At 35.9% G+C, this 13,122-nt stretch overlaps 1 protein-coding gene across 4 annotated transcripts in view; it reads left to right on the top strand.

Moving 5' to 3' along the window:
• The window catches only part of TXNDC11 (thioredoxin domain containing 11), a 41,944-nt gene that overhangs the window by 20,464 nt on the left and 8,358 nt on the right, over positions 1 to 13,122 (top strand). For all 4 annotated transcript variants that reach the window (XM_055707309.1, XM_055707308.1, XM_027812700.2 and 1 more), the window contains 4 exons: positions 1,181 to 1,964; positions 4,375 to 4,520; positions 5,758 to 5,867; positions 7,348 to 7,428. In XM_055707309.1, coding sequence (XP_055563284.1) covers positions 1,181 to 1,964; positions 4,375 to 4,520; positions 5,758 to 5,867; positions 7,348 to 7,428 — 1,121 coding nt within the window. The remainder of the gene's footprint in view (positions 1 to 1,180; positions 1,965 to 4,374; positions 4,521 to 5,757; positions 5,868 to 7,347; positions 7,429 to 13,122) is intronic.

The raw sequence follows: 13,122 nt of genomic DNA, 5'->3' as shown, positions 1-13,122 counted from the left end.
GTTGAAAGCTCTCAGAGCAAATTTTTTTTTTTCTGATAGCTGACTGAAATGAGATTTCTTACTGCAAATCTGGTTTTCTGTTCATGATTTCTTCTCATGTTTCTCTTTGTAGGTAGTCAAAATCTTCAGGCTACATTGTAGTATCGAGGGGTCAAGTTTCTTCTAAGTATTTAACTGACTGTTTTCAGGGTGAAAACATCTAACAACAAATTCTTGGATTGTAACAAACTTGCTATAGACCACATCTTAATATTGATGGTCCTGTGGCACAGCAGCCCTTCTAGATGTGATGCTTCAACATCCGTTTGATAATTATAATGATTCTTATCAAAGTGTTCTTGTGTAGGCAGTGTGGTTATGTTCTATGTTTTGATTATGTTTAATGTGATAGATGAGGATGAAGGGAAACTTACTTTCATTTTCCTTTCTTGTATGTTCTGTTATTTATCCCCTAGAAAGGGAATTCCTTCTATGGTCCATACACGTGCCTTTTTCAGTGCTTGTTTCTCCTTGGTTATGAAAAACAAAATGGTGATGCAGCACAGGTATGCTTGCACTGAGAGGAAGGCTTTTTTCTTTTTTTTTTTCCATTTTTTCTTTCTTCTCCAGTGAGTTACGTGTTACTATATGTAAAGTACACCTGCAGGATTACAACTATATTCCTATGGCTGGGAGAATACTAAAATTTCTCCAACACTGTTGGTGATGGTTACAAAACTTGTGCACCAACCTATACCAGGAATAATCTCCATTCTCTTTTCATATGGGAATGCTTTTGTTTATTTTCTCCTCATATTGAAAAATAAGGGGAATTCAGGAACCCGTACTAATTAACGCTTCATGTAATGGGATTTAACATTAAAATGTAGCTTTATTGCACTGTGATAAATATGATGCAAAGAGGACCTTGAGGTCAGTGTAGTGGACTAAAAAAATTTTAAACTGTTCTTTTGTTCTTCTGTACATTTAATTCTTACATGCTGCAATATCTGAGAATCTAATGTTGTCAAGTCAGAGCCTCCTGTAATTTTTTCTAAGAAAAAAGGAGAGTAGCCGACTTCGTGTTTCTGATACTCCATCTCTAATTGCATATATAGTTAAACCTGCAACAGATACCCGCATTTGAGTGAACTGTACACAGTTAATCTTGCCTTTTGTATTTTTTTTCTTCCCTCTCTAGATTACCAAAGTGGCCTTGGAATACCACAACTGTAATAAAAGCCAGGCAGCTGAGCCAGACCCTCAACACGTAGAAGACACTGATTCACCAGCTTTTGATTCCTCTGTACCAGATGCACATTTGGAATTATCAGAAACATTTTCAATAACCAAGTACCCATGCTGTAACACAGTGGTGCTTCCACAGTGGCATTCAATATCTAGAACTCACAATGTTTGTGAGCTTTGCATTAACCAGACACTTGGTGTCAAACCAAATAAAGTCCATGTGCCACACTGTAATTTTTTAGAGATAGAAGCAGCTTTGGACTCTTTCTACCTCCAGGAACATACCTTTTTTCAAGTTATATCAAATACCATAGAATGCAGCAATTTCTTAAGTTTCTACAGTCCCTTTAGCTATTACACTGCATGTTGCAGGACGGTAAACAGGCATTTTTTAAGTTTCATTAGTTCTGAGAAGACCATCTTTCAGACCCCCAAAGTAGCGTTTTCTTCCCATGGGAAGAAAGATAACACCCAGCATTCTATTCCTCACATTGAGGATAGGAATTGTTTTATTCCTGACCTTCATATTAGTGGCACTAACATCACTGGTCTGAGCTGCAGGACCAACAAAACCTTGAATCTTTATCTGCTGGATTCAAATCTTTTTTGGATATATGCAGAGAGACTAGGAGCTTCAAGATCTACTCATCTTAAGGAATTTGCCGCCATTGTTGACCTAAAAGAAGAAGTGCACTATGTCCTGGATCAAAATCAGTCACTTGTTGGATCTACCCTAGGTATGGTATCCACTGTATAAATGCTTGAAATAAGAAAATTAAGTTTTCAAGTAAGATTATGAATAGAAAACTTAATGCCATTATGAAAAGTGAGACCATAGTCAACATTGCAAATTGTAATTTATTCTAATTTATTTAGTATTTAACCAAATAGTAGAATTGTGTTCTAGATGATGTAAGTACTAAGTTTTATATACCAAAAATAATTTGCTTCAAAAGAAGTGAACCTCAAAACATGTGATTCTTGACTGTCTGATGTATTGAAAGAATTTGTAAAATCTACACTACCTTGCTTGTGGAAAAAAAAATCACTATGCATCTAATACATTTGATATTACAGAAGACATTAGCGTATTAAAGGTGATGTTGGTGTTTGCTCAGCTGTTCTGTGTACTAAAATACCCCAGAATTTTGTGAGATACTACTCACTTAGCCAAGACTAGCCCTTTTTCTTGTCCTCTGAAACCAACTTATAAATTGTTTTCAGCTTATTTTGAAAAGGGTGTGTGTTTTCAAGGCAGACCTCTGAAGTGATTTCTGCTAAATCTGTCCATACTCTATCTCTTGACTGAATTGGAGGAGGAAAAAAACCACAAAACCAAACAAAAAAACCCCAACCACCCAGCAATCAGAGGTCTGGTTTATTTGCAAGTTACCGAGTAAGACGCAACATGCCCAACCACATGCATTTACCTATTATGATGAAGTTGGAGTCTACCTGCAGAAAATGCAGGGGTTTTTTTAATGTCTAGCAGTGTAAGTAAACATGGAAGTAAATTCAGGTAAACACACTATTAAAATAAATTGTTCAAGAAGGTGTATCAATATAGTTCTTATAGCATTAATTACATTTATATTTTGCCATAAATCTATAAGCACAAAAGCATGCACAACATAGTACAAATAGTCATGTTCTTGTTAAGGATCCTCTCCAGTCCTGTGTCCTGCCTGCATGCCAGCCCCACCCCCCCCAGAAGAACACTCTGGAAAAACAAAAACCCCAGTGACTATAAAAGGATGCTCAGGAAAATAAGATCAGAGTGACGAGATACACATTTCCTTCCCCTTTCTGCTAGCAGTACTTCCTGTCAAACTTTTTTGGGGTCACAGGATTTCCTGAGCATCATGAAGGTTTCTCTGCTGAGTAACAGTGTATTTCTATACCAAGTCATTTGAACTTTGGGAAAATTTTTTGCTTCTACGTATTTTGTAAGGAGTTGTTGTGATTTATGTTTGGGTGTGTGGGTTTTTAAAAAAAATTATTTTGCTTCCTTAAGCCTTTTAACTTTTGACATTTTAAAATAGTGAAATAGATTTGTGTTTAATACCTCTAACAGGTTTCAGTTTTTACAGATGGCTTCTAAAATTCAGAAGTATGTCTTTTAATTAGCCCCCTCCTTTCAGTTATTACTCAATCATACATAGATATTCCAAATCTGCAGATCTAGAAAGAAAAATTTGATCTGGTGTGAGAATTTATTGAAATGCTAAATAGTAAATATAAAATGAAATGTATGGCTGCTTGCATTTCAGAGATAAACGATGATACGGTATTTCATATGTATGTACTAAAGTGCCAGTTTTACTTGGGCCTAGTTTTTGGACTGGAAATACCAGCACAAGATGTTTCTGTTCGATCAAATAATTAATGTGTTTGATACTATGTCTTGGTTGTTGAACGCTCTTATTTTATAATGCATAGAATAGTATTTCTCTATCTAAATTGAAAAGGAGGACACAGTCAGTACCTGACAGTATTTTAGAGAATATGGCCCAGGCTCAGAGCAGTGTAGCTGAAAGTAGTTGAGAGCTTTGGAGCTTGTTTTCAATGTTTACCACTGGCCAGCTGCTTGTTAAATACCTTAATACTAAGGAGAAAGTTGAATGAAGGTGGTCACTGGTAAGTAAAAGCTGGCTGGTCATATTGGCATGGGAATAGCACAGTCTTTAAAAGATCTAAAGCAAAAGGATAATTACAGGGAAAATAATTACAAATGAAAGAATAAATGCAAATAGAAGTGGAGCCTTCAAGATAAGGGCCAAATACTTCAATGCCATGTAGAAAGTGAAAAATGAGATGAGAGGATACTTTTATTACTTACTAGGTGTATACTTAGATTAGGAGTGTAGAGAATTATTATTATAGTACATTGAATAAGAGTAGAAAGAAGATTAGTGTGGCAAGTGAAAAGACAACTGTAATGAACAAGACAAAAAAGTGAAATCTCATTGTGTTTTTGTATCAGTGGTGGTTACTCAAGAGTTGATAACCAAACTGTCAAAAATTAATGAAAGCAAGTTTGAATTTGTATTTTCTCTGTAAGTTCTTCTGAATTTCAAAGTAAAACCTGCCAAAATCATATATTTGTGAAACTGAAATAACTTTTGTTATATATCAATCTTGTTTCAGAGAACTTCATAAAAAATTTCAGTATTCTCTACAGTCCTTTGAAAAGGCATCTTGTTGATGACTCTTCAGTCCATTTTCCTGAACAGCGTGTAATCACTGAAGTGACTACTAATACCTTTCACGATACAGTGTTTTCGAGTGGAAAGGTACACCATTACTGAAAAAGTTTCTTGTAAATCATGGCTCAGACTCCTGGTGGGGTGGGGTGTGTGCCTCTCCTGCTTTTTTGACATCGATGTGCTTTGCTTATTTGTAACATAAAACATGTTACTTTGTAACAATTCAAAAGTGTTTTTTTTTAAAAGGAATTGGGAAGAGTGGGATCTTAAGTAAATCTGCAAAAGCTCTTCTAGTGTTAAAATAATCAAAAAGTCAGTGCAGCTGTTCAAGGTTTGTTTGGTTTTGGGGTGTTTGGTTTTTGGGTTTTTGTGGGAGGAGAAGGTGTGGGATTTTTTTCCTGTGTGATTGAAATACAGATTTTAATTTTTTTTAAAGAGAAGTGCCTGTGACTTGGTGGTTTTTTTTTTTCATTTTCCTTTCTGCCACTGTAGCAGGAGCGCATGCTCAATACGTAGGGTTTGAGGTGACACTGAAGAACATTCTGATTTCTGTGTTTCATACCTCAAAGGGAATAAATATGCCACAGCTTTTTTTTTCTCTATAATATTTTCATTTCTTTAAACACTTTAAAAAAGTTTAGAATTATTACAGAGTCGATATAACGGGGAAAAAAATTAGAAGCTTTTAAACCTAAGGCATTATTTGAAAGCACACAGAAGGAAAACCAAAACTCTGACAGGTAAAAGTTTTCCAACTGCATGCCATGAAATTGCTTTTTCTAAGATGTCGTCCAAAAGAGTAGTTAATTACTTTGATTCCTTAAATATGTGATAGTAAGAATTAATATCCATTGTTTTCCAGACCTTTTCAGTGAAGGTATGCATCTCCAATAACTGGTTTTCAGCAGCCCTAATGCCTGCTTTGCTAGTTAGACACAAAAAGCAGAAGTCTAGACACCATCTTCCCCTCCCATGTTAAGTACACGGTCATTGTTAGATGCATAGGGATTTAAGATTACAAAAGAATTTTGGGAAGTGTAGTGAAGTTTGGTGCATTTTCACCATTTTAGGGATGATTCCTAAATAATCTAAATAATCCTCTTCGTTTTGTCTTTATGGAAAGAGAATGCCCAGAGTTTTTGTGTGTTAATTCAGTAGACAGAGGGCGTCAGTAAGTAACACATAATAAGGTTTATTAACATTAGGATATAGCTTCCTTTCACAATTTAAGGGGTCCAAGTTGGTGATGTTGTGAAGACTAGTCCTCCCTTACTGCAGATTAACTACAACAGATAATCAAACTCTTCTCCATTTCATTTTTCAGAATGTCTTGCTGCTCTATTATGCACAGTGGTGTGGATTCTGTGCTTCTCTTAATCATATCTTTATTCAACTTGCTCGGCTTTTGCCTCCAGATAATTTCACTGTGGCAAGGTAAAAAAGATTCTAATTGCATCTCTAGAAAATATAAGTTCGCTGAGGTCATCAGCCTAGAAAATAATTACTACTTTTCTCTGTACAATATTGCAATATTAGATGTGAATGTCAGCTACTTAATTTCTTTTTTAATGCATTATTCAGTTTTCTATAAATTCAGTGGTTTTCAATCTCACTGTATTAGTTGTTCAGTTTAATTAAAATGAATTTTTAAATAGTGCAATTAACCTTGAAACTTCCTAATTTCAGGAACTGAGTCAATAAAACAGCAGTAGAAGATAATTTTTACCCCTCTGTCTGGTAATTTGTAGCAAATAATAGTATCCTGTAGTACTGTATTGGAGAAATTTTTTGAGATAACCTGCAACAATATGTATGTTGGCTGACTGATGGGCAGCAAAGCACCACACAGCTGCTCGCTCACTTCCCCCCCCTCCCGTCCCCTGTAGGATGGGGGAAGAGGAAAGGATGAATGAGAGCAAGAAAAATTGGAGATCAAGGTAAAACAAAACCAAAATTGTCATTTCCAGCGTTTTTAGTGTTTTAGTGCAACCCAAACATTCTTGTTCATGTATTTAATAATACATCAGTACTTAAAACATCTGTTCTGACTGTGTCCTTGTTTCATTCTGACTGAACTTGCTCCAGGAGGCAGCATGAGATGTATAGGAAAAAAACCTGAAGTAAAAATTTGAAGTTACCACCTGCTTGTAGTTGGTGCTTTATTCCCACAGATGCAATGCTACTCTCAAATCTACATCCATTCTGTTTCCAGACTTTGAAGTTTTCTCATTTGTTGCATTATTTTTATTGCATTATTACTGATGTGATGATCTGTGTTTTTTTTCTATAATGAAATTATATTTGTAATCAAGGAAAACCTAAAAATGCAGCAAAAAGCATAACAAGCAAATGAACAAGTATTTCATTACCAAAATCTTGTGTTCTTTTCTATGTAGAGTTTTAGAAAAAATTGTGCCTTTAAGAATGTTCTTGTCCTTGGAAGAAGCAAAGTAACTTACTCCCAAAACTATGTGATGGGAAAATACTCAGAGTTGTGCTTTGAGGGACAAATTAATGAATAGAAAAATCTTCAGTCTTGTGTTGAAACTGTTAGGCAGATCTGTTTGTTTCAGAGAAGGGAGGTGTGTACATAATGAAGATGTGTGTGTAATGAGTGACTGTGCAATTTAATTGCTGAGTTAGAGCAGTTGTAATACTGTACATACTTTTCTAGAATACACCCCCCCCCCCCAGATACTTGTTAAACAGAGATTCATCATCTTCAATATTGATAATTAATTCTGCTGACTCATATGGGCAACATACTTTTGGCATAACACATTTAAACTTACTTTCACAGGCACTTGCATTTCCTTCTTCCCAGTCACTAGTTTTACATGAAAATGGCGTTTTACAAGAAAATACAGATTGTTCATCTGCCTGTTCTCTTCATCAGTTTGTCTTTTCTTAACAGAATTGATATCACTCGGAATGACCTTCCATGGGAATTTATGACAGACCGTCTCCCAACCATTTTATTTTTTCCTCAGCAGAGGTAATGTAATTATTTTCCCTGTGGGGATTTAGTTTTCATTTTACTAAGTTACAGTAATTATCTTGTTACATGTCTTAGTAGAGGAAAAAAACAAACAGTAATTAATTTCCATACATGCATTTGTGCTTTATGCATATTCTAATTTTAGAAAAACAACAACAACAAAAAAAAAACCACACCCAGCAGACATGGATAGCTGACAGTATGCAGATAGTGAATGTTCTCTCCAAAGGTCATTATTTAATTGTTTGTAATTCTCTCTTTATGAACAACAGTATTACTAACCTTATTCTTCAGTTAATTTTATTATTTGGTTGTATTTAAAATTATTATTTTGGCATGGTCCAAATAAATTAATGAGTGACTGCAGGAGGGGGAAAAGGGGGACAAATGATGTAGGTGGTGGTGCAATGTAGATCTAGTGCAACTTGTACCTAATCGCTTCTAACTGGATAATCTAAGAGACATCTCAAAGAATATTATAATGGATTCTTGCAGTAAAATGCAAGGATTTGCTTGTTATGCAAATGCTTTCTAAATGAGGGCTTATGGATCCTTTGGAAATACTACAGGGGTCCTAATCTGTGAATTTTTATTTCTCCATCATTCCTCTGCAGTAGAATGAATGTAACAATCAGAGGGACTTCAGAGTGTTCATCACTCAAACTGAAGTTCTTTCAGGTTGCGTTTTTTTCATTGTTCTTATGTTTGGCTTTCGGGGGAATATATGTGTGTCTAGTTGTACCTGTATTTTGGAGATCAGATTCTTTGACAATCTGTATAAATCATGGAAGTGTTCTATCAGTGAAGAACTAGTCTAACAGCAGCAGAGAGGATGACTTGAAGTACTTCTGGCCTCTAAAGGAGAAGCAAAATCCTTAATTTTTACATAGTGTAGAAATGGTATTTTATATATATAGATAGTTCATATCTTGTCTGGATTTAACAAAAATAAGGGTTAAATTTTCCTGTTTTATATTTGTCAGCTAAGTTCCCTTTTGTATTGAAAGAAGTTTCATAATTTACATTAAATAAGAGATGTTTTCATTCCTGATAAAATCAGAATATAGTTTTCTTTTTGCTGCTTTTGTGATATCATTAGTCTTGTTTGGTGACATGATTGTGTTGCTGTAAGAGAATATGAAGCAAAAAAACCCAACAACCATTATGAATGTTATGATCAAGTAGAAAGAGAATACGGGATGGAGTGAAAAAAGGTAGTTGAAGAAGCAGAAGTATGACACAGTAAGAAAATATGCTAAAAATGAAAATGTTCTCAAAATTGTTTGGAAATTCCATAAAAGTTATTGGAAGATTGTCATGTTATATGGCTAGAAAAACTACTGCAAGTACTTCAGGGCTTTTATTGAGCTGTCCTTCTGCAGTGTTTGTTAAGCATAAGATTTTTCTTTAAATTCTTTTTTCTAAACTATGCATATTTCAAATAGTGAGATACAGTCTTGAGGTGAAAGCTATGCCTGAAAGTAATTCTCCGTAAGAACTTCCTGTGTAAACTAAAACTGTGGGTTTTGAAATATCTCTTTCTTTCTTAAAACAACACTTATTACTTCACTATTTCATTTGGGCATAAATATATTATTTTTTCTATTTTTTTTAGCAATTATTTAAAAAAAATAGAATAACACAGCATTACTTTTACATACTGTAGAATTACATCATGGGAATTTGTGTGTATTGCCAAAATATTTTGAGTTTCATTCTGACTCAGTAACAAGTGCTGGACTTTTCACAGGAGAAAAGTAGCAGCAGATTTGTTGGCATTCTAGAAGCCTTGTGTTGCTTTTTTAAAACAGAAAACAAATGAAGCTCCAATAGCAGTTTAACACCTGCAGAGGGAAATATCCAAAGGCGATCAGCAGTAAAACAAGGTGTAAATGCTGATGAAGTGAAACTATATATAGCAATTAAGACCTCAAAGAAAGAGCCAAGAAATAAAGACTGTAGGACAGGGAAGTGTAGTGTCAAGGAGACAACTAGAATTGAGAATAATTTCTAGGCTGATGTGGAGGAAGGGAATTGATTCATGAACGGGTTAAAAAAAAAGGCAAGACAAAAGGGGTGGTGTAGAGAAAGGCACAAAGGGGTGGGTCAGGAAAAAAAGAGCCCTAAAGTTAGGGATGTAAAAGGGCAGGAGAATACATCTAGGACTGGGATGGGACCTGATATGGCATACAAGGGTCCTGAATCCTACTCTTCCTATTCTTCCTTTGCAGCAGGGAGAAATTCTGAAATCCGGTGTCAAACTCATGTGTCATTTCTGCTTTGTGCTACTACACACAGTGAAAGTGCATCCAGCCTCTCACAGGCTGAGGAACAAGAAAGAAAGAAATACTAGGTGCAATAGAGCCACAAGCTTTCAAAAGTGCTCCATTTATTGTTTCAGCTATGTTTTTGGCATTTACACGTATGCTGTGTGCATTAGACCTTGGGTTTTGTTTTCCTTTTTTTAGAAGATCAATACTCAGCCTTACACAATTGCAGTTTTTATAGAAAGGAAATGAAAACAAGCACTATAATAAATACCTGCAATGTAAAATAAAAATGTTGATTTCTTTCTCCCTCAAGACCTCTATCATCAGCAAATGGTAACTTGGACTATTAGTGCTGTGCAGTGTTACTACCAAAAAAATCTTTAAACCTGTGTCTTAAGTTTTGCAACTCCAAATTGATGTTTTATTTCAGTACAGAAATAGTTTCATCTATATCAGTTCTGAGTCACCCCAACTTCCAACTCATCATCTCCCCCACATTGTACAGTAAGCCTTGCTAATCAGCCTCAGCTCAGGCTCCCTCTGCCACATTCCTCCAGCTCGCTTCCAGTCCTTCACTGTTCCTTAGGTTAATTGAGCAGGAACTCAGCTAGAGGCGTTCCAAGGTGTGTACCTGTCTACGTAATGGCAATGTTACCTGCATATGCTGCTTAGCAAAATCTGCAGTCTTCAGTGCCAATACCCTGGTCCAGTTACCTGTCAAGTTCAGCAGTTCTCACTGGGTCTCGGTTTTGCACATTTTCCAGTGTTCAGTCTTTCTCATTTGCACAGTCCATTAGTTCTGGCTGGCTGGAGTGGCAGACTGCTGGTTTAAAGATGAGTAGTCTTGATTTTGAGATGAGCCACGTGTGTTTCATGAGGTGCTGTTGACAGTTGAGACAAGTAGTTGTAGTATTCTGTTGTCTTCTACTCCATTAGGTTAAGTGGCATAAGCTGAAGATCGAATAGATCTAACCACGTTAACAACCATTCAAATTCTAACGTGATTAATTTTAGGGCTGGAAGAAGTTAGAAACTGATTTCCAGATATTGTTGCGGCTACAGTTCTAAGACTACTGTTAGAGTCAATGAGCCTTAACATGCTCTTTGGAAACTTAAGGTACTTCCTCTCCCCCTTTTGAAGAAGGATCTAGTTTGCAGAACCAGACAGAGTGAGTGTCATAGAGAACTTAAGGAAACTTTTTATTTATTTTATTTTAAAGCATAGCTCAAGCAGGTTTTAGAGCAGTGAAACAATTTACTATCTTCCCTCTGTTACTACAAAGTCTGGTGTACCCTATTTCTCTTCATAGGTACTTATCCTGCCTTATTCTGTTTTATAAAGCAGCTCTAGACAGACTGTCTCTGGAGTGACAGACTTTATAGTTTTATTAAGATTGGTTTTGTAATGTTCTAACTGGTTTCATAAAGGTACCTTACCTTTAGGCATTGTTTTGTCTCCTGCTTTTTCTTTCCAGTCTGTTTTATATTTTGCTGCATCTAGGTAATGAAGAAAATTAGGTTTTGATAGTATATGTAGTATCAGTAGCACTACTAGAGTAGTCCTGTATTAATTTTGGATATAAAGGTGCCGCATATTAAGGCTTTCTGTGCAGCTCCTTATCATTTGCCGTATAGGACAGTTTTTGCAGATTAACTCTGTTCTCAGATTCTTTTCACTACATGCTGTTAATACTTCCTGATTTTTGTTTTAAATAGCCTTTTAGCTTTTCTGATACATACTGTGTTTTCGATCAATAAGAATGTATGATGATGTAGTAAGATATTGCCAATGTATAATGAGTCAGTTTTGGCTTAGTGTAGACTTTTTTTTTTTTCCTAAATGATGTAATGATTCATTAAAATTGTATGTGAGCTGATTGTCAGCTGAGAAAGTGCTGATGGTAATTACAAAGGTAACTTGATAGATCACCAGAAGTCTGCAGGGGAGGAAAAACTGTGTTGCTTATGCTTCCAGAAATAGCTTAATTTTGATGAACAGGAGTCTCATCTGGCTGGAGTTCTTAAATTATTCATAAAATATGGCATCTGTCTTCTACCTGAAATACAGTAAGTAGTTCTCAGTAAATGAAATTAGCACAGGTTTATATCTCTCATGCTAATGAGTTAATTTCACAGAAAGCATTTTTTGAGGCAGCTGTAATTGGTCACTGAATAACTCCTCTGTTCCAGATGCACAGTATAAGCAATTTAGAAACATAGTCACGTATTGAGGGGACATAGGAGTTGCCCATAGTATGTGTTGGTACAGGAGCAGCAGTAGTCAACTAAGGCATTAAACTTGAATCTGGCTTTCTTTGGAATAACTTTTGTTTGGATTTGTCCTGTGTCCTTTTCCTGACTTGCGTAATTAACCAATGGCTGAATGCATGCTACATACCTGCATATAAACCTGGTTATGAATTTGGCAGCCAAGGGGAAATAAACTAAGCTTTTCTTATCAGTTTTGATAGCTCCTTAATGAAAGTGAGAATATGCTTCTGACTGGCAAAGGCTGAAGATGATACAGTGACAAACTATTAGCAAGCTTCCCAGTTAAACATACTGGAGTAAGTGGCTCTACTGCAGTAGGCAGCAAACTCATATTTTACTGAAACACGCTGAGTGAGAAGTCAAAGATGGTACTGGTTCAGAAAGAGAAGGTTAAGCGTTAGTTCCTGTCTGATCCTCAGAGGACAGTTTAGCCTCCTGGGTTTTGTGATAGAAGTATGCACATGGTCAAAAAGGGGCAATAATTTTAACATGTGACACAGCTGGAGGTTGCAGGTGTCTTTTGGTGGTTAGTAGTCTTGAGGAAGAAATTCCATTCTTGAGGCAGCTTGGCCTCTTGTCAGGTTAAGAGTAACAGTTTATGGTGCTGGAGAAAGCAGTGGGCCTACCTTTTCATATGCTGCGTTTAGCATTCACACCTGTATAATGAGCTTCAGAATTAAAAACACTTAACTTGTTTGATTTGCTTCCTTGATCACTTTGGCATAAGGACAAAGCAGAGGAACAAGTAAAAACATTTGGAGGTTTTGACAGCAAAAAGGGCCTTGCATCTGACTAAAGCGACTGCTTAGCCGTTTAAAAGCAAACTCTCCTCTGTTCCTTACAATACCCTTCTGATGTTGGAACACATTAAGCTACTTATTCCAGGATAACATACAGGCTCAAAATAGTAAATTCCTACCTGATAGCTCTATACATCTGGATTTAACATCTAACAATGTATGTAGAATTAGCAACACAACATTAGTTAATAAGCTGAAGGAGAATATTTAATATCAGTATGCTCTGATCACACCTGCCTGCCCAACAATGATGCTATGTGTACTTCAAGCTCATAACCCATAATAGGGATGGAGTAAAACTTGTTTCCTGGAATTTGATGGAAAACTTTGGTCTCAGACAAATACCAATC

This window comes from Falco cherrug, chromosome 4, assembly GCF_023634085.1.
Source record: "Falco cherrug isolate bFalChe1 chromosome 4, bFalChe1.pri, whole genome shotgun sequence".
Lineage (NCBI taxonomy): Eukaryota > Metazoa > Chordata > Aves > Falconiformes > Falconidae > Falco > Falco cherrug.
This window is presented reverse-complemented; position numbering and strand designations above follow the sequence as displayed.